General features: G+C 58.2%; 12 protein-coding genes across 12 annotated transcripts; 5 read left to right on the forward strand and 7 right to left on the reverse strand.

Moving 5' to 3' along the window:
• Window positions 1-114: 114 nt before the first annotated feature.
• On the reverse strand, window positions 115-838 carry SCHCODRAFT_02605946 (uncharacterized protein). Its single transcript, XM_003035170.3, has 3 exons — window positions 543-838; window positions 362-423; window positions 115-306 (listed from the first exon to the last, which is right to left on the reverse strand). Exons 1-3 carry the CDS (start codon window positions 678-680, stop codon window positions 237-239), a joined length of 270 nt encoding a protein of 89 aa, XP_003035216.1. The 5' UTR covers window positions 681-838; the 3' UTR covers window positions 115-236.
• A 687-nt stretch (window positions 839-1,525) lies between these two features.
• SCHCODRAFT_02483119 (uncharacterized protein) lies at window positions 1,526-1,960 on the forward strand (the record flags this gene model as incomplete). Its single annotated transcript, XM_003035986.2, has 3 exons — window positions 1,526-1,684; window positions 1,779-1,831; window positions 1,891-1,960. The coding sequence occupies 3 exons, from the start codon at window positions 1,526-1,528 to the stop codon at window positions 1,958-1,960; spliced, it is 282 nt and encodes a 93-aa protein (XP_003036032.1).
• A 282-nt stretch (window positions 1,961-2,242) lies between these two features.
• SCHCODRAFT_02695021 (uncharacterized protein) lies at window positions 2,243-3,786 on the reverse strand (the record flags this gene model as incomplete). Its single annotated transcript, XM_003035169.1, has 6 exons — window positions 2,243-2,403; window positions 2,460-2,584; window positions 2,639-2,703; window positions 2,752-2,789; window positions 2,843-3,421; window positions 3,480-3,786. The coding sequence occupies 6 exons, from the start codon at window positions 3,784-3,786 to the stop codon at window positions 2,243-2,245; spliced, it is 1,275 nt and encodes a 424-aa protein (XP_003035215.1).
• Window positions 3,787-4,392: 606 nt separating this feature from the next.
• SCHCODRAFT_02605953 (uncharacterized protein) lies at window positions 4,393-5,413 on the reverse strand. The gene is made up of 5 exons (XM_050344193.1): window positions 5,244-5,413; window positions 4,961-5,184; window positions 4,842-4,911; window positions 4,724-4,794; window positions 4,393-4,673 (listed from the first exon to the last, which is right to left on the reverse strand). Exons 1-5 carry the CDS (start codon window positions 5,370-5,372, stop codon window positions 4,658-4,660), a joined length of 510 nt encoding a protein of 169 aa, XP_050202831.1. The 5' UTR covers window positions 5,373-5,413; the 3' UTR covers window positions 4,393-4,657.
• A 585-nt stretch (window positions 5,414-5,998) lies between these two features.
• On the forward strand, window positions 5,999-9,473 carry SCHCODRAFT_02018969 (AAA-domain-containing protein). Its single transcript, XM_050341540.1, has 6 exons — window positions 5,999-6,162; window positions 6,225-7,857; window positions 7,913-8,071; window positions 8,119-8,207; window positions 8,259-8,676; window positions 8,725-9,473. The coding sequence occupies exons 1-6, from the start codon at window positions 6,145-6,147 to the stop codon at window positions 9,333-9,335; spliced, it is 2,928 nt and encodes a 975-aa protein (XP_050202832.1). The 5' UTR covers window positions 5,999-6,144; the 3' UTR covers window positions 9,336-9,473.
• A 137-nt stretch (window positions 9,474-9,610) lies between these two features.
• SCHCODRAFT_02485674 (uncharacterized protein) lies at window positions 9,611-10,965 on the reverse strand (the record flags this gene model as incomplete). The annotated part of the gene is made up of 6 exons (XM_003035167.1): window positions 9,611-10,090; window positions 10,143-10,245; window positions 10,299-10,459; window positions 10,511-10,588; window positions 10,645-10,793; window positions 10,851-10,965. The coding sequence occupies 6 exons, from the start codon at window positions 10,963-10,965 to the stop codon at window positions 9,611-9,613; spliced, it is 1,086 nt and encodes a 361-aa protein (XP_003035213.1).
• Window positions 10,966-11,048: 83 nt separating this feature from the next.
• Window positions 11,049-12,231, reverse strand: SCHCODRAFT_02605959 (CDP-diacylglycerol--serine O-phosphatidyltransferase). The gene is made up of 3 exons (XM_003035166.2): window positions 12,064-12,231; window positions 11,779-12,004; window positions 11,049-11,723 (listed from the first exon to the last, which is right to left on the reverse strand). The coding sequence occupies exons 1-3, from the start codon at window positions 12,171-12,173 to the stop codon at window positions 11,337-11,339; spliced, it is 723 nt and encodes a 240-aa protein (XP_003035212.2). The 5' UTR covers window positions 12,174-12,231; the 3' UTR covers window positions 11,049-11,336.
• A 193-nt stretch (window positions 12,232-12,424) lies between these two features.
• SCHCODRAFT_02695026 (DNA primase, large subunit) lies at window positions 12,425-14,286 on the reverse strand (the record flags this gene model as incomplete). Its single annotated transcript, XM_003035165.2, has 8 exons — window positions 12,425-12,755; window positions 12,806-12,954; window positions 13,020-13,283; window positions 13,333-13,470; window positions 13,523-13,651; window positions 13,699-13,819; window positions 13,879-14,136; window positions 14,192-14,286. The coding sequence occupies 8 exons, from the start codon at window positions 14,284-14,286 to the stop codon at window positions 12,425-12,427; spliced, it is 1,485 nt and encodes a 494-aa protein (XP_003035211.1).
• A 496-nt stretch (window positions 14,287-14,782) lies between these two features.
• On the reverse strand, window positions 14,783-16,357 carry SCHCODRAFT_02661334 (uncharacterized protein; the record flags this gene model as incomplete). The annotated part of the gene is made up of 2 exons (XM_003035164.2): window positions 14,783-15,726; window positions 15,781-16,357. 2 exons carry the CDS (start codon window positions 16,355-16,357, stop codon window positions 14,783-14,785), a joined length of 1,521 nt encoding a protein of 506 aa, XP_003035210.1.
• Window positions 16,358-17,120: 763 nt separating this feature from the next.
• SCHCODRAFT_02605973 (glutamine-hydrolyzing asparagine synthase) lies at window positions 17,121-19,377 on the forward strand. Its single transcript, XM_003035984.2, has 7 exons — window positions 17,121-17,309; window positions 17,359-17,504; window positions 17,555-18,113; window positions 18,164-18,557; window positions 18,608-18,758; window positions 18,811-18,929; window positions 18,983-19,377. Exons 1-7 carry the CDS (start codon window positions 17,144-17,146, stop codon window positions 19,230-19,232), a joined length of 1,785 nt encoding a protein of 594 aa, XP_003036030.1. The 5' UTR covers window positions 17,121-17,143; the 3' UTR covers window positions 19,233-19,377.
• Window positions 19,378-19,483: 106 nt separating this feature from the next.
• SCHCODRAFT_02605974 (uncharacterized protein) lies at window positions 19,484-20,880 on the forward strand. The gene is made up of 2 exons (XM_003035983.2): window positions 19,484-19,707; window positions 19,766-20,880. Exons 1-2 carry the CDS (start codon window positions 19,585-19,587, stop codon window positions 20,474-20,476), a joined length of 834 nt encoding a protein of 277 aa, XP_003036029.1. The 5' UTR covers window positions 19,484-19,584; the 3' UTR covers window positions 20,477-20,880.
• Window positions 20,881-21,720: 840 nt separating this feature from the next.
• On the forward strand, window positions 21,721-25,189 carry SCHCODRAFT_02661336 (uncharacterized protein; the record flags this gene model as incomplete). The annotated part of the gene is made up of 5 exons (XM_003035982.1): window positions 21,721-22,008; window positions 22,058-22,108; window positions 22,234-22,564; window positions 22,628-22,719; window positions 22,772-25,189. 5 exons carry the CDS (start codon window positions 21,721-21,723, stop codon window positions 25,187-25,189), a joined length of 3,180 nt encoding a protein of 1,059 aa, XP_003036028.1.
• Between the last annotated feature and the right edge of the window lie 102 nt (window positions 25,190-25,291).

Below are 25,291 nucleotides of genomic sequence, written 5' to 3' on the forward strand. Positions count from 1 at the left end.
TCACTTTCCCGCAATCATGTGCTTTCAAGTTGAACTTAGGCTGGCGAGGCCTCAGGTCGTTCGTCGCATCGCTGACAATGCATTTTCGACTCAAAGCATGGTAGATAGTTGTGAGGCTAACTCTCAAGTCATGATTCATAAATGAGCTTCAGAAGATAAATAGACAGCAGCGGAAAAATCGTGTCTGGTCGTCTCCCATGACTCGTCATATCAAGCAGCCGTCAGTGTCCCGGTGTCTAGCACGTCGACACGGTGTCGGTGGTAATCTGAATGCCCTGTGGGAGGTTGTTCGGGTCGTAGTTGTTACTGCGAAGGAAAATGAGCTGTGAGGCTGGGGTAATAAAGGAGAGCGAGCACGCACAGGTACCAGATGTAGTGGCCCTGCTCGGTCTGACCGTAGTTGATGCGGATGCGGTTATTGCACTGGAGGAGTGCACGTTAGCTCGTGGAGTCCCAGAAGAGTTGGAAAAGATGGTGATGAAGGACGCTGTGAAGGCGGACGACGACCTCAACGAGTCAATTGCCACAAGAGCACGACTTACCTTCGTCTCCTTGGAGCACAGGTCCGCACCACCGCTGGGCGGGCAGTTGATGGGGTCCGCCGGGTTGTTGGGGTTGCGGATCGCAGCAGCGAACGCAGCGAGGGACACAAGAGCGACGATGGGGGTGAAAGCGTGCATCGTGAGATATGCGGGTCTGGAAGAGGTGGGTAGTGAAGATGGCTGTTGGTGTCCGAGGCTGGGTGGCTGGCTGATGAGAAGAGAGGACAATCACTCGGGCTTATATACGACGAGGCTACGCGAGCATAGCCAGTTTACACAGGCGAAGAGCTCAGCACGAGTTCTTTGAGGCCGCTCTTGTCGGATGGCGACGGAGTTCAGGGTATTGGTTGAGCTTCGTAGATGAATGTGCGAGGCAGTTCACACAGAAGAGAAACTGTGTTTGGTTGACCATGAGGCAAGACATGCTCTGCAGGCGCGTCCAGCGAGCTCGAAGGACAGTACAACGCATCACAGCACCGAGCAAATAAACGTACACATTGTCCCGGTGGAAACACTTTCGAAACTTCATTTGTTTGGATTTTAATCACTGTTCGAGCGAGCGGTGCGGGACGGGCCGTCACCACCAGGCGCGCTTGCTGAGTATGAGACTTACTATTGTACGGCGTAAGCCGCCGCGAGCACGCTGTAGTGGAGCGCTGTAGCCGGCATGGGTGTGGGGAACTTCGACCTCGCTTTCTCCATAGGGCTAAACCAAACAGGAAAATTCGTCCTGCATTCTTCCGGCGTCTGTTGAACCATGTTTGATCAGTGAGCGAGGTATTCGTGAGAGCGCCTGCTGGCAAACGCGCTTCCTCGCGAGCATAGTCGTAAGCCTCGAGGGTACCATAGCCAGCGCTGCAAGACGAAGTCAGGTCACAGCACGCTCATATAAAAGGCAGTCCACTCCCACCTTACCTCTCCATCCGCCGCCCCACCACACGCAGTCTTCTCACCTCACCCTCAACCACCTCATCCAATTCACCATGCGCTTCGCCCTCCTCGCTCTCCCCGCCGCGCTCTTCGCCGGCCTCGCCTCCGCCGCCGCCACGGCCGAGAAGCGCCAGACGGACCCGACGAACCCGCAGAACCTCATCAACTGCCCGCCCGGTGGGGGTGCGGACGCGTGCCATCTGGAGACGAGTGTGAGTTTGCGAGCTCTGGTAGCTACCTTGGCTAGCGATCGAGCTTTGCTTGCGACTTGGGGCGAGATGGTTCACGATGCTGACAATGCCCCAGTGCAACCGCATCCGCATCAACTACGGCTGGGCGCTCAACGGGCATTACATCTGGTGAGTCGCGTGGCGCGGTCGCTGCAAGTTGGGAGAGAGCCGAGCTCACCGTCCTATAGGTACAACAACAACCCGGACGATGTCCCCGATGGCAAGCGCATCGAGATCGACAACGAGGGTACCTGCTAAGGAAGGGGTGCGAAGGAATTTGGACGACATGCTGGGGATGGATTACATATTTATTGGTGGGGTTCACGTTCACGATGATATATGACCTCTTGGGTCCGTTTACGACGTCCTGGAAAAGATGTTAGTGAGACTGCGCGATATGCATGGGACCGAAACAATCATTTACAAGCAGTGAAATTTGAGGCAACGTTCGAAGCTGAGTAACGGCAAATAGTGTTTGTGAACAGGACAATGAACTGTGATTGTTGCTACATAGAAACCAATGAGGCGTACCCGCGACGTTCACGACTTCACTACTGAGGGATCAAATCCTTTGGGGAATACTTGTCGAACATTGACGTTCACGCGCGTCGTCTGCATGTACTCTTCGAAAGGCTCCCATTCTGGATCGCCATTACGGCGAAGATGTGGCGGCAGTGTATCTTCCAGTATTCGTGGTACGCCTGCAAGGAGGAAGAGATGAGGTGACGGCGATTCGTAGAGGTGACTCGCGACGCACCATGGTACGCTCTCCTGCAAGCAGGGCCAGACATGATAACGACATCTCCGGAGCGTAGAAGGATGGGTGTTGGTGCTGCGTCTCGCGTCGTACTGCCAATGAGGAAGACGGCTGCGTTTCCGAGGCTGGCGCGATGCATGAGGTCGGTCAGGGATGTGCCATCATAGGAGTGCACTTACGAGATAGAGACCAGCGGCGATGTCGCACATACTTCCGACCGGTCGACGTGGCCCATGAGAGTGTCCTGACCGACTGTCAAACGTCGTTCTCTCCTCAAGCAAAGTCAGCCTACCTGGGTCTGGTAGAAGTTGACTATACCCGCATCTGGCTCTGTCAGAGTTCAGTAAGGTCTCACGGAGCACAAGCAAGTTAGGCAGGCTCACCGTACGTCTCCCTCCACGTCTTCCACTCATCTTTCTCCTCACCCCAGTCCCCTTCCCTCCCATCAAACACCTCTCCCCAATCTACACTATGCACCGCCTCCCTACACAGAGCCCTCACCCTCTCGTCGATCGCATCCGGCCCCTTCACGAAGTCGTATTGCTTCGTCCCCCAGTGATAGAACCACCCAAGGTTCGCCCAACGCAGTTTACGGAGTAAGCTTGACGTCGAGACGGGCTTGACGGTGGGTGAAGGCGGTTGTGGAATCTTCTCTGTATGCACGATAGAGGTAAAGTTAGCTGGGGAAGCGGGCTCGTTGTTGATGAGTTGACGCGGGCCGGGAGGCGGCTGAGGGATGGTAGCGTGCGCAGCATCAGGCAGAGTAGCTTTGGGGATGGCTGTGGAGTCCCGCGCTGGATCTTCTTTGGAGTCCAACCAAGCTTTCCAGACACCCTCTTCGGGAATAACGTAGTGGATGTCGAGGTTCGTCTCCGTTGGCGGTTTGGCGTGCTCGGCGATTGCCCAGCGAATGAGCTCCTTTTGCTTCTCATGACAGACGAAGGAGGGGAGGAGGATTAAACCTAAGAGATTCCTGCGATCGGTAAGCTGCCAGCAGTCGGGAAGCATCGCCCGACGCACCTGGGATACGCGGCAGGACAAACGCTCTTGAGCTAGCGTGTTCTAGTCGTTGATATTCCAATCCTTCGACATTGCGACTGCCTCTCCAACCTCCCGTTGTAATTTCCGCTTCCCTCGCAGGGTCAAGGAGAGCAAGGTCGAGGACATTGGACAGATCCGGTGGGGGGAAGCGCGCTTTGTAGTGCTTCTCCGCGGCGCGGAAGGGCGTCCAGGCGGAGTCATCATGATGGCGATTACGGAGGGATTTAAAGTGCTGCTTTCGCGCCTTCTTGTACTCGTGGCTGGTGGGGTCGAGGAGGGCGGCCATACTGAGGATGTGTGACCTCCAGACAACGATGATCGGCGAAAGCAGAGGGCGGTGGCGCGGGCCGGGCTCCGAGAGGCAACTTCATGATCATAAATGAACGATGGGACTTTTACTAGAGGAAGCCCCGGCTACGCCGGCTCTGGACCTTGCCTAGCAGTAGGGCAGACACTCGCTCATGACTTTTCTGTCACTCAACATGAGCTCGTCAACGGTCATTACCTGGAAGTTGTCACTACACATCTCGTGCGGCTTGCGCGCGCATCGAAGATTCGTGCAGGTCCATTGAACGGAGCTCAAGCGCTTGTCCCCGAGGCCTTGAGGTGCGCACGGCTCGTCTCAAGCTTCAGTTCACGACATAGTGGTGGTAGGCGCAGCAGCACTCGGGCCCTGCGACCGGCGACACACTCTTTCATGAGATCCGGTTCTGGGTAGCTCCGGGTTCGAAGCCCGGAGCGTTCAGTCATTAGTTGGGCACTGTTGACTCTCTGATCGTGCCTGCAAAAAGTTGGGCTTCAATTAAGGGTGGCGAGAGACCTTGCTAGGCAAGGTAATGCGCGTACCGCTCGGCCTAGCGCATATCACAATAAGCGAACTAGGTCTCAGATGTAGCAGTCAAAGGATCAATTTGATGCCCTACAAAGGTAGAGCAGCATTAAAGTACACTTCGGTCATATAGCAAGAAAACATGAAAGTCGTCGACGGCATGAACACAAGAGGATTCGTGAGTCATTCTAATACCGGCGAAAGAGCCTGGGGCGCGGGAGGACGTGGAATGTGGTGTCCTGGAGTTGTGTGCGTGAGGGTGAATGCAGTGTCGCTATCCTGATTGGATGTGAAGGGCGAGCCACGAGGCATGTTATCCTCGACAGGGTCATGAAGAGTTGGGTCTAGCAAGATGGATAAGTAATCGGTGTAAGAGGGAAGTACCGCAACAAACTTGGCTATCTCCTCATAATCTTCTCGACGGGTGGAGACGAGGCTTAATGTACGATCGAATCCGTGGTTCGCCTGCAGGGGGTTAAACACAGTCACGATTGCAGTCATGACGAACGTACAAGATCCCTCCAGGTCTCCTCCTCATCGTTCTCTGTCTGAAGCTGATATATTTGCAGGAAGCCTTTGAAGCTGGGGGCCGATCAGGGAGGTGGCAACGGGCGGAGGGAAACGAACATACGTCAAGCCACCGTCGGGCGTCACATCGAGGAACTCGATGAGCTCATCCTTCGTCTCTTGGGGGAACGGTGCGCCGTTGGTATCCTTTGCCCACGCATCGAGGCCCTCAGACGAGAGATACGCGCCCTCTGGTGCCGTCAAGAGGGATTTTCGAGCGCGCACGGCGGAGTGCTGCGCCTGCGGCGTGCAGTACTTGGCAAATATATGCTGCAGACAGGCCTCCAGCTGCACTTGCGAGAGCGACGTCAGAACGCGGAGCGCGCGGCGGCGGGCGGGGGATGCACCTGTGGGGAGATGCAGCCCTCGGTGTCGAGAAGCTGGACGTCGCCCGTGTTACGCCGCCCCTGTACGGACGACGGCTCGGGGGTCTCTGGACGCGGCGTAGCGCTGTCCCGTTCGCAGTCTACTGGCATCGTCGCGGTCGTCGGCGTCGGCGTCAACGATGAAGACAAGGGGCGGCGGTCCAAGCGGCTGATCGAGTGTAGTCAAATCTCGTGAATCGCGTCTGCGCGCCTCTAAGCTGACTGTCAATGCGGTCCAGCGCCGTCCGCAGAAGCTCGCGCGCGCTGCTCAAGGCGTCATCGGGTGCCCCACACCCCGTCGTCGTCGCCGTACACGCGACACAGACCATCACTGGCGCCCGACGCAGCCCGAGGCGCTGGTCATCGTCCACACCAGCCAACGATGAGCCGGGAACCTCTACTTCCACAACTAGGGATGTTGCGGAGGCCCCACGAGATTCAGCGCCAGGTGCACCACCACCGGAAGGCGTGACGCCGCCAACAGGACCGCTAGAGGAAGCTGAAAAGCACCGGCGCAAGTCGCGGCTCCTCGCGTCATTGACCGAACCCCAGCTGCCCCGCATAGAGCTCCCGGAGGACCTGAAGATCATCTGGACGCCAGAGGAGACGCCGTTCCCCGAGACTTTCAAGTTGCAGGAGGCGCTGCCGCCCCAGGAGATCCTAGACGAGGCGCTCGACCACCTGCACGCCACCTTCCATCCCCAGACGCAGCACAACGCGGCGTACAATCCTACGCCGACACTCAAGTCCGAGCCCACGCTTGCCTTGTACTGCCCAATTGAAGGTGGAGACTATGTAGTGGACGCAACAGTATGGGAGCTTGCGCGAAGGACTGGATCGGAAGTCATAGTGCTGGACGCCGTGCAGCTTGCAGCAGGAGAGCATGGTCACTTCGGCAAAGGTATGTCTGCATTCTACTGACTAAATCTTCGCTTATGCTCCTCAGCCGCCGCTACCCTGCAGCTCCCCCGCAATCCCTTGCACCAGACCGCGCCCCAGGTCGTTCGTAACGATGAGCAAGAGGAAGACGCGGACGAGGACGACGTGGAGCCCATGATTCAGCAGGCTACCCCGAATACCCCAGTTTCCTTCATGGTCATGCCCCGCATGGCAAGCTCGCGCGTCCACAAGCGCGCCGCCGCCCTCACTTCCCCCAGTCACCCCGCCGTTCGCATCCGCACGTTCTTTGACACCCTCGTCAACGCGCCCTTCCGCAACACTGCAGAGGCCGCTGCTGCCGCTTCAAAGACCGAGAAGGTCCGGCCTCGACTAATTTACGTGCGCGACTTTCCCACTCTGGCCGCGACGTCATCGACATGGTATGCACCGTTGCTGAACGCCGTTCGCGACCGACGGCGGTGGGGTTTCATCAAGTCCCAACTGCCCGTGCAGGCGCCAATCACGATTGTCTTTGGAATCAGTCCACCATTGACGCCGTCAAGTGTGTCTGTATCGACACCCGGACCGAGCAACTTCGCTGCCTTGCTGAGTCGTACTAACGCACGTCCTTCCTCTTCTCGGGAGAAGACCCCCTCATTCGGGGAGGACGAGCAAGCGGAGAAGGCGCGCGAGAAACGCCTGCGTCGCCGACTACAGCTCTGGGAGCGCAACGACGCCGCTTTCCACCACGACATCCCCAAGCTGTCTGCCAACATCGAAGGCGATGAGGTGCCCCAGCAGAAGGTCGAAGTCGTAATGCTCGGCCCGGAGCAGACCTTTGGCCAGAACCCGGGTATCTCGTCGATTCTCAGCGGCTTGATGTCCAATGGCGGGATGGGAGGCGCTCCTGGGGTTCCGCCCCTCGCCCGCATGACGGGGCAGGACACGGTCCCCTTTTATCGGACTTCGACTGTCGTGCCGAGCGTGCGGTCGACCGTGGACGAACGCAAATGTCGCATTGCGCGTCGGCAGGAGATCAACGAGCTGACGATGCGCATGGGCGTGGGCGCGAGCCATGGTGTGCTGGACAAGCTGCCACAACCAAAGGCTGCCGTCGATGCTTCTGTAGCCGCCGAGGCCGCGCCCGCTGCGGAGGCCGTTGCCGGGCAACCCGCTGAGGGCGAAACTTCAGCAGTAGAAACAGCAGGACCAGAAGCACCCGTCGAAGTCATAGACGCTGCGCTAGAGCCTCCTGCAGGCAATGCTTTACCAGAGCCTGCACAAGCACCGCCACCACAAGAGGATGCTCAGCCAGTCACCCCGGCTGACTTCCCACAAGAGGTCTTCGACAAGATGCGCGCCGAGTGGGGCAACAAGCTCGAGCTGTGGTCAGAGGTGCGGCACGTCGCGGATCGCGCGGTGGGCAGCGTGCTCGCCGCGACGCCGGGCGTGCCCCGCCGGCGGTCTACGCTGGAGCCGACGCCCGTGCCGTGGAGCGCGGTGGTGAATGCCTGGCAGGCGGCGCGGAATACGCAGACGCTGCGCAAGGCGTGGGCGAAGGCGTGCTCGAGTACGAAGGCGGCGCGCGAGCAGGATGAGGAAGATGATGAAGCGGAGGATGCGGAGGAGAATGGGGACGAGATCATTGAGCGAGTCAAGTCGGATCCGGACTTGGACCCGCACGAGCAGCGGCTGTTGCCTACAATTGTCTCGTCTGGTATGTTTTTGGCCTTGCATTGACTGTGATGCATCGCTGACAGAACATTCTGCAGCGTCGATGCCCACATCATTTGACCAAGTGCATCTGCCGACGCATACGATCGACTCTGTACGGACAATCGTGTCACTACCTTTGCTTCACCCTACTGCCTTCCAAAGTGGTATTCTCAAAGAGCACGGCATGACTGGTTGCCTGCTCTTTGGTCCGCCAGGTAAGCCTTTGCAACTGTTCTCCTTACGATGCTAATCTTGATTACAGGTACTGGAAAGACGCTCGTCGTTCGCGCCCTTGCGAAGGAGGCTGGCGTGCGAATGATGACCATCTCACCTTCCGATGTCATGGACATGGTAAGCGGCCTTCGTCGTTTTAATGACCCTGGTTCCTAATGCTCTGTACAGTATGTCGGTGAAGGCGAGAAGCTCGTCCGTGCCGTCTTCTCCCTTGCGCGCCGCCTTGCGCCCTGCGTCGTCTTCCTTGACGAGATCGACGCCTTATTTGGCGCGCGCATGTCCGCCCGCGAGAGCGGGGGCGCCTTCGCCCACCGCGGCGTCATCACCGAATTCATGCAGGAAATGGACGGCTTGACCTCGTCGAACGAGGACAGCGTCATCGTCATTGGCGCGACGAACAGGCCTTTCGACCTCGATGATGCGGTCTTGCGCCGCTTGCCGCGGCGTCTCTTGGTCGACCTTCCTGGGGAGAAGGAGCGCGCGGAGATCTTGAAGATCCTACTGCGTGATGAGACGCTCGGGGAGGACGTTGACGTGAAGGCGCTGGCGAAGCGTACCGAGAGCTTCTCTGGATCTGACTTGAAGCGTAAGTGTGTTCATGCGACACGTCACTTGCGTGCTGATGGTTCTTTAGATCTCTGCGTGTCTGCTGCTTTGGATGCGGTGAAGGAGTTGGTGACCGTCCCGTGGGCAAGCACGACGAAGCCAGCAGCCCCGCCGACATCGGACGCCGAAGCCGCGTCGCAGTCTGAGCCGTCGGAATCAGCGGAGTCTGCACCTGTGGCTGAGGTTGAGGCGCAGGCCGAAAACACCTGGCAAGGTGTTGAGGCTACTCAGGAACCGGCTGCCACTACGGACGTCGCCCCGGCGGCTGAAGCGACGCAGTCAGCCACCTCGGAGACCACCACGCCCAAGCCACCCACCGCAGAGGCCAAATCTGACACCCCCGCCCCGGAAACCAAGCCCACCACCCCTCCGCGCGTCCTCAACCTCCGCCACTTCGAGAAGGCGATGAAGGAGATCACGCCCTCATCCTCCGAGGCGCTCGGCAGCCTCGCCGAGCTGCGCAAGTGGAACGACGAGTTTGGCGAGGGCCGGAAGGACAAGCGGCGCAAGCAGGTGTGGGGGAAGGGCTCCTTTGGTTTCACGAACGTCGTGAGGGATGGGGAGGCGGGGCGCGTAGCGACGCCGGAGGTGACGCCCGAGCCAGCCTCACAGTCGCGGCCGGAGGCGAGGAGGCGATGAGACGATCCACCACCTGCCCTCTGACATCTACCACCTAACTACATGTGCATGGAACCCGTTATAGACTACACAATCGCTGTCCGCGCCTAGTAACACTGTACATATCCTATACGACCACTGACGACAAAATATCGACCAAAAGAAACAACGAAATGGTGTTTAGCTTGTTCTCGTGTAACATTTCTGAAGGCAAGAATCAAGCAAGAATGGTCGTTTGGGCTGCGGTGCAAACCACCGAATGACGGACAAGAAACGTAGATTTGAATACATGCCGACTACCCACCGCGAGTGCTCCTGCGTCGAGGCTCTTTCTTTACGGGCGGACTGGACGCTCGGTCGTTGTCCTTCTCTTCATAGTCGGCCTCCTCTTCCTCCTCATCCTCCTCAATCTCCGCCTCCACCTCTTCGTCGTCGTCCAGGATCATATCGTCACCCCTGCCCTTCCCCTTCTTCGCGCGGCTTTTGCCCTTCGTCTTCTTTGTCTTCTTCGCCGGTCGCTGACTAGCCTGCGACTGGCTCGGCTCGTCCTCCTCGCCCTCACCGTCCTCGTCGCTGTCTTCGTGCCTCGCGTACCGGCGCCCCGCGTCGTTCTCGCCCACTGCATCCTCCCCGATGGGCGTGAACATCTCGTCGTCGAGTTTGTCTGCCCATTCGGTCCGGCATTCCTTGCACTGCGACCGACGGTTGCGCCATTGGGTGAAGCAGTGTTTGTGGATTGCGCGCCCGCATTTGCAGGTGACGCCGACGGTGGTGAACTGAGAAATGTTGGTGAGGGATTAGGTGAGTTAGAATCTGGGGCAAACTCACGTCGTCGCAGAGCATGCAAGTGGGAATCTGGTCAGGGTATTCCGACTTGATATAGCCTTTCAGTTCCAGAAGCGTGCGCGTTGATAGCGAGTAGCGCCCTCTCCTATAAGCATTGAATGAGCCCATCAATTTACAGGGATAAGGGAGATTCTTGACCTGCTCTTCACCAGCCAGCCACGGTTGACGAAGCTGGACAGAGTCTCTTCGCCCTGGCTCTTGGTCATGTTGGCCTTGGGCTTGAGCTCATTGATCTCGCGGAGCGCGAGGAAAGAAGATATCGAGAAAGAGTTCCGAGGGGCCATGACGATTTGCTCGACCTTTGCACTTTGTTAGAAATACCCGGGGAAGATGGCGTAAAGAACACTCACGAGGGCTTTGAAATATGCAATCTCGACGGGGCTGTAATCGGTCGCTACCTGTGCTACCTCGTCGCCCTTCAAGTTGATCTGGTAGACGATGTATGTGAGCGCAGAGTGAACTTGATAGCAGATGCTCTCCTTACCAAAGCCCACATAGGGATGCCCTTCTCCTGCTCGACTTGGCGGACGAATTGGAGGTCGAGGGCGTTCAGGGCATTGTTGACATTCCTGATAACGTCCTCCCACTCCTCCCGAGTGTTCTTGTACGACACGTTTACATGCTCATCTGCAGCTGCAAGGGGGACAATGTCAATGCCCCGCCCTGGCCATTTCCATAAACAATGCTTACACTTGACTGTCTCTACGCATTTGGAGTACAGGGTGCGTGCTAGAGGTTCAGACATTATTCCTCTCGAAAGGACGGCCTGCAGGAACAAGCGCTGCGCATCGCCGGACGTGATCATGTTCGCAGCCTGATCGTGGTCGAAGCAAAGGGACGCGAACGCGACAAGACGCGTGACATCACGCGTTCGTTACTGTTTTTGCCCTTTTCGGGAGAATAAGCCGCTCGCACCGCCAAAGATCAACTCGAAGTCCATTGTCCTATTGCAGGCGGTCCCAGCCCTCGAGATAGACACGAAATAGCGGTATATAACGGTACTATAGGATGTTGAACCTCGGGTACAGTATTTTACTTGAAGCATTGTCGTCAGATCGTCTCTGTTATCATGTCGCGCTGGCCTACTTCCCCCACCAGCACGCCAGTCCCTCAGCGTGAATTACTCGTCGTGCATATGATGTGCGCCCCCTTTTGGCGCTGGAGCTGCCCTCCACTCTAAGGCTTGGGGACGTGAAGCGTCTTGCTAACGAAGGCTGCGGCCCACAGGCCGAAGACGACGGAGACGAGATGGATTTCGCCCCGCCCGCCTTCTGCGCCCCAGAGCGTGATGGTGCCCCACGGTAGGCCCTCCTGTCCCTCGATCCATCCCTGCTTGGTCCAGTACGCGAGAACAGCGACGAGGCCGAGTGAAGAGGGGATGGGGAGACCTTCAAAGTACTTGGATTTGCCCTTCGTGTCCTTCGGGATCAGCGCGACCGTCGCATTGAAGCGGGCGAGGCGGGCAAGACCACAGCAAATGAATGCAGTCAATACGACCGTGTCGAGGTAGGTGCGCAGGCCGACGGTGAAGGCCACGAGCGCGGGAGCGACACCGAAGGAAATCTAAGTCACTGTGCGTCAGCTGCGGGGCCGTGCACATAGAGCGGTGGGGGCGCACCAGATCAGCCAGACTGTCCAGCTCCTGCCCGAGCATGCTGCTCTCCTGCCTCCAGCGCGCGACCTTCCCGTCCATGAAGTCGAAGATCAGGCCCGCGAGGGGAAGCCCGAGCGCGGCCCACAGGTAGTCCGGGTCATTGGACAGCAAATAGCGCGCGGAGGAGAACACGGAGAGCGATCCGCAGACCCCGTTCATGATAGTGACCAGGTCGGCCAGCCGGAAGTTCCTATGAGGGCGCGGATGATCAGCATGCGGGCGCTAAGCTCGACGCGCGCCTGCGCTTACCGGACGAGCGAGAAATGCCCATTCGTGTCCACGTATTGCTGCAGCGAGTGCTCTTTCGCTTCCTGCATCTGCGCATCTTTCGAGGGAGTCGTGACTTTTCGTTGGCTCATCGTGGCGAAGGGTGTGATGGAGGGGGAAGACGAGGGATGCAGTCAAGAGGTGGCGCGCTGCACGCGAGCAGCAGTCGGCTGGAAAACATGAGCAAACGACGTCATCCATGAGCGACCACTGCCTCCGAATATTCGGCATTTTTTTCGATCTCCATGCGCTCTCTGGTGTGCTCAATCCACTCAGATGCACGTACTTATGATACAGGTATATAGATACAAACCAACAGACACGATGAGATACAGGCAGATAATCAGCCTATGGCCATGGCATCTGAGTCCTCCCCCTTCTTGGCCTTCTCCAATTCCATGCTTCGCGCCGCGTACTGGTTGGGATGCGTCACCGACTCGCCTTCCCCTATCCCATCCCCCTTCTTCATACCATGCGTGATCTCGAATACACGCGTACACGCGACGTGGTAGCTATGCTTCTTAACTAGCTCCATGATCTCTGGCAGGTGGTGCGAAGCGAGGCCTTGGCCGGAGTACATGGTGAGCAAGGTTGACTGAAGGTTGTCTGGCGCAAACATGCGGTAGGGGCATCCGTGTGCGGAGTCGAGGTCGTTGGTGAGGATTTGCGAGCAGCTGCGGGGCATGGTGAGAAGCGGACAACGTGGAGGAGCTAAACGACGAACCTCTTCGCAGGATAGTTCGCCCGCTTGCCCTCCTGGCCATAGGAGTGGCGGATGTTGTACCTATACTCCTTGTTGAACTTGTCGTCCGTTATGCGGTCAAAGGATTTTCGCCAGAAGACGATAGCTTCCTCTAATGAGAGGCCCAGCACCTACGCAAGGCATATTCGTGAGCTACACGCTTGGCGGAGCACTGGCAGGGAGCAGCAGGACATACCTTGAGGAACAGCCCATACGTCAACCGAGCAAAGTGCTTCAAGTGATGGTCCTTTCGCAAGTTCATATGCATGTTGCGCATGCACGCAGGGTAGTGCTTGCGCGCAATTTCGTCGATCATGTCGGCGGTCAAACCCTCTGTTGTGCCCTCTGTCTGATTGCTCCACTCCGAAGAGACGCCGGCGAGGAAGCCTTGCGAGAGTTTGTCTAGCAAGGGTACTATGCGCGTATCTTCATTCATGTTCGGTAGGCATTTCGCGGTCATCTGCCGATATGTTAGGGTTGTTCAGCTGGGCGACATAGCAGGAACATACCTCAAGATCCTTCATGAGATGAGATTCGAAAGCTTGGAAGACGATACTTGATTGCTCGATGGCAGGAACATAAGCCCATCCTTTCTTGAGGAAGACCTTCCGCCTCTCTACGAGGTCTGGCACGCGCGTCCATCTGACCTGAAGCGCTTTCAGCCATCGGCCGCGAAAGCTCGAAGGGACACGGGCGCACCTTGTAGTACTTCTCCTTCTCGAATTCAGCCTTCCGCTCTTGTTCTGACAACTTGACGTTTGGTTTCGGCGGTGGGTGGAAAGAGGCGTACAATTCGTCTCGAAACTGCTTCTTCTCGCTATCGCTGACCTACCTCGAAGGTGAGAACATATCGAACACATCCCGCAGAAACGTACCTCGATCCAATTGAAGTCCCTCGAGTTCAAGAATCGCCTCCGCTCGTCGCTCTTGTCAGTGTCGTAACGAACCCTGAACAACGTTGTTTCCGCCTTCACGAAGCGCTTTCTCAGCTCCTCCCTAGCAAACAGCGAATCAGCATCCCTCACAGCCACCCTCTAGCCATCACCAACACTTACGTTCTGCAGAACGCCAGCCTCAGCACAAAATGCCCCAGCTGATCCCTCCTTCTCTGCGCGTCCCGTCTATCGATCGACGCGGTATTGCTGTCCAGCTCCATATACTTGCGGCACTGTGTGTCGATCACGGCCTTCGTCTCCTCCCAGCTGCGGTTTCGCGCCGCGCAGGCCTCAATCTCAGCGAGTATCCTCAGCCTGTCCAAAGCGCATATCTCAAACTCTTCGATTGTGACGTCGAATATTGGAGGCTTGTCGTAGCTGGGGAAGAAATGGGTTAGGGTGAAATGAGTACCGGAGGGGGCATGGCACGCACAAGCTCAGGCGGTAGGGGTAGTTGACCAGACCCTTGTTGTCGACCTCGAGGATGTTGGTCTTGTCGTCAAACTGCTTTCGATCTGCACGGAACATGTTTGCTCAACCTCGCGACGCGTCTGATCCAGATGAGAGGCGGGAACAAGTGGTGTCACGGTCGCGTGACGTAACGCGTTTTGGGCGTTCGACTTTGCGGCGACAATGCATGTCAGGTAAATATCTGATTCTCAGCAGCGCATGCTGGTATTTGACGAGCTGCGTATGGTAGCTCTACCAAGATAAGAGGTCCGTAGGATGTGAGTATGCTACAGTAGGCGGCGAGAGCCCGCCCTGCCGGCTAACGAAACAGTGAGAGTGAGGAATAGAGGGACATGCGCTGGGGATACAGTGAGTGGTCCTTCGCGGTAATTAGCAGAGTGTAGTGTAGCAATGCTATGAGATGAGAGGGAGGCGAGGATTAGGGCACCAGGAGTAAGAGGTGAGACGGGTGCGTATAAGGTATGTTGCAGGGAAAGGGAAATAATGGTGTAAGGGAAGGGAGATCGAACGTCGACAATAGTAATGCCGAGCGAGGAAGGCCGATGGGCTTCAATCAGTTATACTCCGTCGCATCATACGCGTACGGAGCATAGTAGGAGTTGTCGTATGATTCTTGCTGCTGCATCGGGTACTGGGCGTACTGAGCAAAGCCAGCGGCCGGCTGAGCGGTTGGACCAGCGGCGGTGTAATCGACAGCTTGCTCCTGCTGAGGCCACTGGATGTAGCTCTGCTGGGGATCAGGCGCGCTATCGACCCCGGGGTACGTCGCAGGAGCAGCGGCCCACTGCGATTCATTGAGGAAAGCAGGCGCTTGGGCGTACTGGGCCGCGTCGTAGATGGCGTACTGGTACGCGGAAGGCCCGGGCGCGAATGCTGGCTCCAAGCCCATGAGCGCGGCAGGTGTCTGATCTACCGGTTGCGACGCCCAAGGTACGTTCCAGGAATGCACTCCGCGGCGGTGGGCGCCGACGATGAAGTCAGACCGAGTAGGCGACCAGGATGACGGGGCGCTCGAGTCTGCCTCTTCGGATAGCGTGCTGGCGGGATAGTACGGCTGGTTCATCATGCCGACGCAGGGCGCGTTGCTAGGTACGTTCCCATGGCCGGTTATGTCGTCAGCGCGGCCCGATGAGAAGGGACGAAGAGTCTCGGGACTGCTTAGGGAACGTCGGCGAGGGAAGTCCTGCAGGAATACGGCTTCGCTAGTGGTCTGCGAGGATCGGCCACCGGGTGCGGCTGCCATCAAAGGTTCGGCAGATGGCGTGCGCAACGGAACGGAGAAACTGTAGATGGCTCTCGCAGGAGAGAAGACATCCTGGTGGGGAGGAGGGGTCGCTTCGGCGGTCCTCGCGCGACCGTCCTTCGCCGTCGAGCGCGGCTTGGACGGACGAGGCTTTTGGGGAAAGCTATAGCGATAAGGGTTATCCTCGTATGCAGGGATCTGCACGGTGGGTGGCGAATGAATGATCGTGGGTGATGCGTAAGGAGCGTGGGTACCTGCCGACTGTCAGAAGCGCGTCCTTGCAGCACAACCGCTTCAGTGACACATACCAAGAGAACGTGATTTCGGGTGGCTAGTCTTGCGAAGTGAGATGATAGGACGGGGATTAGGTAGAGGGTCCATGGGTGGAGGCGTTGGGATCACAGGAACAGAAGGGAGGGCCATAGAGGAGCAGGAAACTTCCTCTTGGGGCTTCGTAGCAACCACGGCAGATAGCTGCTGCCGCTTGCGACGTCGCCGCTTCTCGGGATTCGGCAATTGAGCAGTCTGCTTGTTCTGGGCAGCCTGAGCGCGAAAACGCTCCCGCTCCTCCTCTGGCAGTGCCTTCCAATGCTGAGCTGAGGGGATTCCAGCCCAAATGCGTGCAAACATGATAGCGTACTCACCAATGACTTTGTGGATGTCCTTGCCCTTTGGTTCGACCCACGTAGCCTTCGATCCCTTCAAAAAGCTCTGTCGGAACAAAATGAACGCGTTCGGATGACGGTATCTGGGGTCGAGAGCAACGTCGCCGACATTGTCCGCGACGTTGCCGCCTCCGCGCTCATCACCGTCGCCAACGTTCGGGGAAGGAGACTGCACGGTAGCGTCCTCGACCTGAGCCCGAGGGCTGGTGCTGGTGCCCATGCCGAAACAAATGAGTGTGGGAAGAAAAAGAACAAGACGAAGCCCCGAGGGGTGGGGAAGGAAGGGGGTGAGAGAACATGGCAAAAACGCCGGGCCGTATATATGGGCGCACAGAACAAGGCGCACCAAGTTGGGAAGGCCCCACACCACGAGATCTTGATTGATACCACATGGCTAGCGCACCTCGTGGCCTGTACTTCTCACGTCCTGCTTTGTTCGATATTCGAGCGACCGGGGGCGACCTTCCGTAGCGGGATAGAGCTACTTCAAGTTGACTTCCGAGCGGCGTTCCTTGGGGCTCCTTGCGGCGTGAGCGCTGATCCAGTGATGATATTCAGTTCTACAGTCTTCGGGATCGCCGCGTGAGTGCTTCCTCGCGCTGCGACGTTTGCTAACGCGGTCCAGAATGTGTCGGCGAGGTAGGAGATTCTTCTATATCTTCATGGCAATCGTTTGAATAGTCTTGACGCTCGACAGGCATCAGGACCTGAACTGGACTGGTCACTTGCGGGCGCCCCTAGCTTCCATGGTCTCTACTGCCGACGTTCAGCCTCAATTTCCACGCCTGTTTGACACTGTTCAGCAGTCCAAGCAAGTTGCCATTCTATGGCCGTGGATGTTGGGAACAAGTTGCGAAGTTCAACCGTTGCTCGCGTCGGCCGATCGCTGCCGTTCATTATCGCCCCGAAAGGGGATATAGCGCACATCTTTATCCCGCTTTGACTGAAGATCAGCTCGAGTCAATCCGACCGTGACTCCCAGTTCCCTCTCTTGCCTCCTCCCGTCATGTGTGCCATCTTAGGCCTTCACGGTATTCAACATCCCGCGGGATGCAGAGCGCGTATGATCGCGCTCTCCAAGAAGTTGCGCCATCGCGGACCTGATTGGTCTGGCTGCTATGTGGGGAAGGAGACCGTTCTTGTGCACGAGCGCTTGGCTATTGTCGGTGTTGGTACGTGTCGCTTAGTTTACTGGGATTAACTTGGTCTGACTGTTTGCAGACACCGGCGCGCAGCCGCTCGTCAGCGACGACGGGAAGCTTATCCTCGCCGTCAACGGTGAGATCTACAACCATCTCGCCTTGAAGAAGGACCTCCCGGACGCGAAGTTCAAGACACATTCTGACTGCGAGGTCATCCTTCCCTTGGTACGTGCCCCCCTCACATATGCGCGTGTCAAGGACTGACAGTCGCGTAGTACAAGAAGCATGACAAGGACCTCTGCAACATGCTCGACGGCATGTTCTCCTTCATACTCCTTGACGAGTCCGTCACCCCTTCCCGCGTCATCGCTGCGCGCGATCCTATCGGCATCACCACCCTCTATCAGGGCTGGAGCTCCAAACAGCCCGGCGCGACCTGGTTTTCGTCCGAGCTCAAGGCCCTCGTCGAGGACTGCGACAAGATCATTTCCTTCCCTCCCGGCCACGTCTTCGACTCCCGCGACAACACCACTGTCCGCTACTTCAACCCATCCTGGTGGGACGGTGACCTCGAGGGCGGCCGTATCCCTCGCAACCCCGTTGACCTGACCGCGCTACGGGAAGGTCTCGAGGCTGCTGTTCGCAAGCGCCTGATGTCCGAGGTCCCCTACGGTGTCCTTCTCAGTGGTGGTCTTGACAGCAGTCTTATCGCGGCTATTGCTGCCCGTGAGACGGAGAAGGTTGCGCAGGCACAGTACGAGCTTCGCCAGCGGAGGCTGCAGGAGATCGCGAGCGGCCCATCAACACCGACAATGAAGATGCTCGCTGAAGAAGGTACTGTCTCTTTCATCGATCACCTCGCGCTTTGCTGACTGAATATGTAGCCTCCTTGGCGGCCTGGCCACGGTTACACTCCTTCTCTATCGGTCTCGAGAACTCCCCCGATCTTCTCGCCGCAAGAAAAGTCGCCGCGTACCTCGGCACGGTGCACCACGAATACGTCTTCACTGTGCAGGAGGGTCTCGACGCGATCCCCGATGTGATCTATCACCTTGAGACCTACGACGTGACGACGGTCCGCGCGAGCACACCGATGTACCTCTTGAGCCGGAAAATCAAGGCGATGGGTGTCAAGATGGTGCTCAGTGGCGAGGGCAGTGATGAGGTGTTTGGCGGATACCTCTACTTCCACGCTGCGCCGGACGATGTCGCTTTCCACCAGGAGAGTGTGCGCCGCGTGAAGAACTTGCATACATCTGACTGCTTGCGCGCCAACAAGTGAGTACTGTCGATTCTTATCGCGAACTTGCTCATTGACTGCGGTCTAGGTCAACAATGGCTTGGGGCTTGGAAGCACGCGTCCCCTTCCTGGACAAGTCTTTCCTCGACATCGCGATGAATGTCGACCCGAAAGAGAAGATGTTCAGCAAGGGCTCGCAACAGCAGGTTGACGAGGACGGCTGCCCGAAGATGGAGAAGGTATCCTTAAATGTCTCGATACGTGCAAAGGTATGCTGACGACGCCCTCAAGTACATCATCCGGAAAGCCTTCGACTGCGCACCTGATGGCAAGCCATATCTGCCTAAGTCCATCCTCTGGCGCCAAAAGGAGCAGTTCTCCGATGGTGTTGGCTACTCTTGGATCGATGGGTATGTCTCACCATTTATCCCACTAGTGCTCGGGATCCTGATATCCTTTCCAGCATTAAAGACCACGCTGCCGACGTTGTCTCCGATGAAGCCTTCGCCAAGCGCTCCGAGCGCTGGACAACAGATGTTCCGGATACGAAGGAGGCCTACTACATTCGCGAGATCTTCGACGGCCTGTTCCCAACGGAGGCGGCTGCGAGCACGGCCGTCCGGTGGATACCGCGTGGTGATTGGGGTTGCGCGCCTGACCCCAGTGGTCGCGCTGTGGCCATCCACAACGCGGCGTACGAGGGTGAGGCATGAAGAGCAGGTGTACTACATACTATAGAGGAATCTGTACTTTACCTGTGAACTAGCCATGTATCACTACTGTTGTACGAGCTAGTAGAGGACACAAACCCTGCTGTCAGGGATACCGAGCTTGCAATAGCAGTTGTTTGTGAAGGGATGTCGAGTTGTGGGTCCATCCGTCGCGTGGATAGCACCGCCACGGTCGATCCCCTTTCGCGTGGGATGACATCATTGACTCGTGGTATACTCCCGTCAATCGTTACCCAGCGTCCCGCCTAGACTCCACTCGCTTATTCTTGCCCTCTACCTCTCCCACCCGCATCCTCGACTCGTCCTCGTTCCCCCATCCGCTACAGCAGCCAGAATGAGCGGCCTCATGGGAAAGGCGGGCAAGGTGCTCTTTGAGCGCCACCTGGAGAGCTACGCACCGGCCGACCCGATGTACGAGGAATATGTGGATGCCAAGGGCAGGAAGAAGAGGAGAAGGGTGCGTCTATACATTGATCTCGCACATCGCCGTCAGCTGAGCTCTTGGCACCTCACAGCGCGCGATACCCCCCGGCCTGTCCAAGCGCGATGCGAAGATTCTCAAGTCGGTGCAGCGCCAGGCGCACTACCTCGACAAGGGCTTCTCGATATGCGGCCTGCGCTTCGGGTGGACGTTCATCATCGGCATCATCCCCATGGCCGGCGACATCACGGACGCGGCGCTCAACTATACCCTCGTCCTGCGCAAGGCGAAGCAGGCGGAGCTCCCCGGCTGGCTTGTGCGGCGCATGCTCTTGAACAACGCGGTCAGCGCCGGCGTGGGTCTCGTTCCTATCGTCGGCGACGTCGTGCTGGCGGCGTTCAAGGCGAACAGCCGGAATGCGGCGCTGCTGGAGGAGTTCCTGCGCATACGCGGGGAGGAGCTTCTGAAGCTGCAACAGGGCGGCGCGAGCGTGAGCCAGGCGACGAAGCCGACTGCGCCGGAGGGCAAGAAGGGAAAGGGCCAGGTCGTGCCAGGCGTGTCGAAGGCCGATGCGGAGCAGGTGAAGCCTGGGGCTGGTGCTCCCTCGCGTCCGGCGCAGCGGGCTACGACGAGCACGGAGACGAACGTGTCGGGGAAGAGCAAGCGGAGCTTTAGGGCCTGGTTTGGCGGGGGTGGCAGCCAGAAGGACAAGAACAAGGGCAAGCAGCTGCCTCCGCCCCTTCCTCCTGTAGGCGACCGCGGCCGGTTCGTGGAGAATCTCGATGATGGCCACAGAACTGCTTGAGTCACGAGGGGTGTCCTTCGAACGTACGTTTATACCTTTCTGACTGGGTTACTGTGATACCTTAACGGACGCTTGCTGGTTTTCCATTCCGTTCACCTCCATGCACGATTATACTGACTATAGATATCGGCCCCATATACATGCACTGCTAAGTACTGTATTCCCTATTCACCTTCGCTGTCGTTCCTCACCTGGGTATTGATATCAAGATAGTCGGCTTGGACCTATATATCGTTTGTTGATGGCCCTGTTATATCGCACTTTCCTTTGAGCTTCGCAAGCTCGGCTTGTTCTCTTCCTGGATGCGTGTGTGACCCGTAGGGAGTTATCTCTATGAGCACTGTACCTTGGTCTTGCGGCTTCGCGCGGTCCTAATGGTTATTGTTCCTGATCAGTATCCTGCACTTGTGGTCGTCCTGTTCATGTCTCGTGCAAGATTTGGTGATGTTTGTTCGTTCCGAGTTCTCATCCAAAGTCGCTTTATTCCTTGACTTTGAGCGAGCAGGAGTGATCTATGTACGTCCCTCGGTCGTCCAAGAAGAGCTCCGTGGCCTCGGTATATCTGCTTGGGCGTCCTCGTTGCAGATCATTGCTGCGGAGGGGCCATGTTTACGATGCTTTGCACAAGGTACTGGGCGACGGCAGGTGGCGGCCGCAGTGATGAATTGCCTAAAATGGACTTCCTTATTCCGGGCCGAGTGTTCCGCACCGACTCTCCAACAGTCAAGACCGGCCGGGGACGAGGAGAGGCGCTCAAACATCCGCACTGGCGGTGCTGCTGACGACCACTGTCGCCATTCTTTTTGCGCGAGTTCCCATGTAGCACGGATACTCCGCTCGCATCATCCACAGAATATGCTCTTACCCGGCTGTGGGATGGGGGACAAGTGCGCAGATGGCCCCTCAACATGTCGCGAACAGTTCTCCTGACCTCGCCTACAATCTTTCGCGCCCCAGTGCTCCGAAGCGCAGCCTCAGAGCCCTCCCCGCCCCCACTGTGACTGACCGAATGTATTATCCTGATACATGGAATCGCGAACGCGCATCAGTGGCTCTTTGAAATGAAACTGCATGATGCATACGGCGGCGGGGGGTTGTCAAGCCATTGCATAACTAGCGCGCGCCCTGCGCCCGCATAAGATCAGGTATTGCTCTCATCTCTCCCTCTTCCACTTTCTCCACTTTTCTTCTTCGCGAGACCGACGACGCGTTCCCCGGACGCGACGCGCTCGACGTCAGCCAGCATGCCGGCTCTTTCTTCGTTCGTCGTTTACAGGAAACTTTTCTTTTCGAAGGGCAAGAGCGCCCGAGTCACGGCAGAGCCTGAGCCGGAGGTCCCCCAGCCCCCCAGCGCGACCTCCAGCTTCTCCGCACACGGGTCCTTGCCCACTCCTTTGCCTTCCCCTCCTGAAATCGTATTCGACATCACTCCCGACGACCACGGGCAATCCCCCTCCATCCGCGAACGCGTCAAGGGTCCCATTCCTTGGCGCCATGACGCTCACACCTCGCTCGATGGATCCAACGAAGATGTGCGTAGCATCGCTCACTGGAACGTCGCAAGTGCTCACGCGCCACCAGGACTCCTCCATTGCGTATCTACGCGACAATGCGAGTATCCTCAGCCCTTCTGTATGTTGCGCCACCGGATCGAGCAGGCGACGATAAGGCTAATCTCGACGCAGGATGACCTCCACGACGGGCGGCCGCGTCTGGCAGTTGACATCCCTCCGGAGCCAGTGATATCAGTCCCGCAGGAACCATCCACTCCCCCGCCCCGTCCGCCGCGCAAACGCCCCATCATCCCACCCATCCAGATCCCGAACCTCGTACCCACCAAGCCGCTCGACCTGCGCGAGAAGACGACGCCAAAGCCCACTCAGACGTCTTTCCAGCCTAAGAACGACGAGGAGCAGCGTAAGTGGGAGGATGAGGTACGGCAGTACCTAGACGGTCAGTCGCTTCTGGGCGTCAACGCGGACGTACGGCTATCGTTCTCGCCTATCGCCGAGGAGTCAGGCGAAGAGGAGGAAAACGAGATCCTTGACTTGGGGAACCTCCCACCCAAGAAGCAAGAGGCGGAGTCAGGTTTGTTTCATACCTCGGTGGGTTTGTCGTTACCTAACCACCAACTTTCAGACGCAGTCTCAGGTAAAGCGAGCAGGAGACAATCAAGATCACGCAAGACCGCTAGTCGTACTGTTTCCCTGCGCAGTCTTCATGTTCGTCCGAAGTCCATAGTTGTCAGTATCACCCCTTCTCAAGCGATGCGATTTGGGCTCACTGTCGTAATAGCTGGAAGATGGGACTGTTCGCACATTCTCAAGCGAGGATGCCCACATGGCACGCCTCATCATGTCCAGTGTCCTCGATGGCTCGCAGCTGTCTCCCTCGATATACAGCTTCGGCGCTAGCGAGATGTCGCCAGACTCTGCATACAGCGCCGTCAGCACCAACAGCAAGCCCTTCTGGGCGCAGGACGACCCCGCTGCTCCACCCGTTCCTCCCATGCCCCCCTGGTACACCCCCACCGACGGCCGCACGCCCGACTCGCAGCTTGAGCGCAACCTCGACGAGGCCGCCCCGCGCACGTCAACATCTACCGAGACCGGCGTGAAGCCCCCCGCACTCCCGACGCCGCCGGAAGCCCTGCAGATTAGGGTAGACGATACCGATCCGCAGAATGCCTCCGGTAGTCTGTCGGCGGTGACAGCGTCGTCGGACGGCCGGGCGCGTATATTGAGCGAGTTCCCGAAGGTGCCGCCGTTGTTCATGGGTGGGAAGTATCTGTCCAGTATGGACTCGCCGATGACCGCGAAGCCGGAGAGTGCGACGTTGCCTATGCCCCCGGCGGCGCCGTGGTCGCAGAATCGGCTTGCGCCTGCCACGCCGACGCGTACGGCGGCTACCCTACCGTTCGGCCCGTCGCATTCGAGGACGAAGTCGGGGACCGTCGTGCCTCTACCGAGGCCTCCGACGCAGAAGCCCGCTCCGCCCGACTTCGCGGTGACGGCTGTCTCGCTTGACGTCGGAGAGGAGAGCCGTACCCCCCCTCCTCCGCCTCTACCAAGCAAGCCTGACGAGCTGCAACGCCAGCGGTCCGAGAGGGGCATCCGCCTGCCACCGACCCCGCCCCAAACCGACCGCTCATCCTCGGGTTCCTCCACCTCTTCCACCTCATCTCACTCCGGCTCTCGCGAAATAGAGGCCCCGCACCTCTCTACCCCGCCCCATACAGCGCCCGTCGGTACCTCTTTCTACACCGGCGACACCTCGTCTGAGGCGCCCAGCAGCCTCCACGACATAAGCGAGGAGGACGAGGATGGATCTAGCGGGCATAGGCGTGACACGAGCAGCGGGAGCGCGGAGATCAAGGCGCTGCAGCACCGGCTGTCGCTCTCGGACAAGCTGGGCGGGCCGCGACCAAGAGGGCCGGGCGGCCCACGGTTGCCAGCGGCTACCTCGTCGTTGAGGGGCAAGCGCATGGGCCCGCGCGAGCCTCTGTCGCGACGGTCGAGCGCGAGCTCGCTGGTCTCTGTGAATGGGCGCCTGAGGCAGGGTTCTACTGCCGAGCGGCCGCCGTTACCTCCACTTCCGGGAGATTCGAGCTTCGAAACCGTCTCCTCGGATTCAAGCAGCGATAGGCGGCCTTCGCTGGATTCCACGCATTCCTCCAATGACACCGACTCTGTCAGGGCTAGGAGCATCCGGCTGAGTATTCCCATCGTCGAAGAGGAGGAAGAGAAGCAGACGGAGGAGGACTCGGTTACGGCACAAGTCCTTCGTTCTGAAGCTCCGCCTCCGGAAACGGGCCCTTCATCACCACCGAAGGAGCCCGCAAAAGAGGTCCCAGAGGATGCGGACGATGAGGAGGTTCAGATTGCCAACTCGTACATCGGCAAGGCGTCCGACGGTTCGACACCGATTCTCCAGCAGCTCATGAGCGAGCTGATGGACGAAGAGATTGAGGACCTCGAGCACGCCGACGATGAGGCAACGGATGCGAAACCCCTTGGACTTGGATCTCGCAAGCCGTCTCTACGCAAGCGCCACCAGCGCCCAGTCATTGTCCACGGCAAGTCAAATCGCAATGCTGTCATTCGTCAAGGTGTCCAGCGCCAACACTCTCACCGCCGCGATGCCCTCGCTCGCTCGCGTTCCGCTGCCCTTCGGCGACATGGCTCAGTGGCACCCGAGCACGATCCCAAGTTCGAAGCAAGCGGGGTCGCCTGGCACGCGTACACCTACGACGACGTGCAATCCTCCCTCACCTCCGCCGAGTTGCAGGCTATCGTCTCGCACGCAATTCGTGCATCCGGCAGTACGGAGAACATCCGCATTCTCCCTCTGGACGCCGTGGACGAAGTCGCCGAGGAGCAGGCGCGCCTAGAGGAGCGCCGGAGGGATATCAAGGGTCAGTACACCCTGCTCGCGCGGGAGCGCGGCAGACTATTCGACGACCGCGATCGCATGCGCGAGGAGGCCGAGACGGTGCTGGAGGAGATTCGCGGAGTATCGCTCGCGTTGGATGCGCTCGCCGAAGAGCTGCACAGCGTCGACGAGCAGATCTCGCAGCTGTCGACGCTGCGGAGCGCGCATTCCGCGAGCGCTTTGTCGCTGGCACTCCGCAAGCTGCATAGCAGCTTGAGTAGGCAGCAAACGGAAAATCTTAGGCTAAAGCGCGAGTTGAAGGGGAAGCAGTCAACTTTATGAGCGGGAGTGATCCTCTCCACCTTTATTTATCATGTATTTATCACCTTACGTCGCTCCTTCGCATGTTCGTGCGCTTATTTACAGCCATTATCATTATTGCTT

The sequence above is a fragment of the Schizophyllum commune genome, assembly GCF_000143185.2.
Source record: "Schizophyllum commune H4-8 unplaced genomic scaffold SCHCOscaffold_1, whole genome shotgun sequence".
Classification (NCBI taxonomy): domain Eukaryota; kingdom Fungi; phylum Basidiomycota; class Agaricomycetes; order Agaricales; family Schizophyllaceae; genus Schizophyllum; species Schizophyllum commune.

Excerpts from the sequence above, each read along its gene's own strand:
- SCHCODRAFT_02605946 (XM_003035170.3), bottom strand. The coding sequence starts at position 680 with ATGCACGCTTTCACCCCCATCGTCGCTCTTGTGTCCCTCGCTGCGTTC. Across the intron at positions 424-542 it reads TGTGCTCCAAGGAGACGAAG|TGCAATAACCGCATCCGCAT; the intron begins GTAAGTCGTGCT and ends GCACTCCTCCAG. Across the intron at positions 307-361 it reads GGCCACTACATCTGGTACCT|TAACAACTACGACCCGAACA; the intron begins GTGCGTGCTCGC and ends TTTCCTTCGCAG.
- SCHCODRAFT_02605953 (XM_050344193.1), bottom strand. The coding sequence starts at position 5,372 with ATGCCAGTAGACTGCGAACGGGACAGCGCTACGCCGCGTCCAGAGACC. Across the intron at positions 4,912-4,960 it reads ACGCCCGACGGTGGCTTGAC|CTTCAAAGGCTTCCTGCAAA; the intron begins GTATGTTCGTTT and ends ATCGGCCCCCAG. Across the intron at positions 4,795-4,841 it reads AGGAGACCTGGAGGGATCTT|GCGAACCACGGATTCGATCG; the intron begins GTACGTTCGTCA and ends AACCCCCTGCAG.
- SCHCODRAFT_02018969 (XM_050341540.1), top strand. Across the intron at positions 8,072-8,118 it reads CCTGCTCTTTGGTCCGCCAG|GTACTGGAAAGACGCTCGTC; the intron begins GTAAGCCTTTGC and ends TCTTGATTACAG. Across the intron at positions 8,208-8,258 it reads CTTCCGATGTCATGGACATG|TATGTCGGTGAAGGCGAGAA; the intron begins GTAAGCGGCCTT and ends TGCTCTGTACAG.
- SCHCODRAFT_02605959 (XM_003035166.2), bottom strand. The coding sequence starts at position 12,173 with ATGAGCCAACGAAAAGTCACGACTCCCTCGAAAGATGCGCAGATGCAG. Across the intron at positions 12,005-12,063 it reads GGGCATTTCTCGCTCGTCCG|GAACTTCCGGCTGGCCGACC; the intron begins GTAAGCGCAGGC and ends GCGCCCTCATAG. Across the intron at positions 11,724-11,778 it reads TGGACAGTCTGGCTGATCTG|ATTTCCTTCGGTGTCGCTCC; the intron begins GTGCGCCCCCAC and ends ACAGTGACTTAG.
- SCHCODRAFT_02605973 (XM_003035984.2), top strand. The coding sequence starts at position 17,144 with ATGTGTGCCATCTTAGGCCTTCACGGTATTCAACATCCCGCGGGATGC. Across the intron at positions 18,114-18,163 it reads GAAGATGCTCGCTGAAGAAG|CCTCCTTGGCGGCCTGGCCA; the intron begins GTACTGTCTCTT and ends CTGAATATGTAG. Across the intron at positions 18,930-18,982 it reads GGCTACTCTTGGATCGATGG|CATTAAAGACCACGCTGCCG; the intron begins GTATGTCTCACC and ends TATCCTTTCCAG.
- SCHCODRAFT_02605974 (XM_003035983.2), top strand. The coding sequence starts at position 19,585 with ATGAGCGGCCTCATGGGAAAGGCGGGCAAGGTGCTCTTTGAGCGCCAC. Across the intron at positions 19,708-19,765 it reads GCAGGAAGAAGAGGAGAAGG|CGCGCGATACCCCCCGGCCT; the intron begins GTGCGTCTATAC and ends GGCACCTCACAG.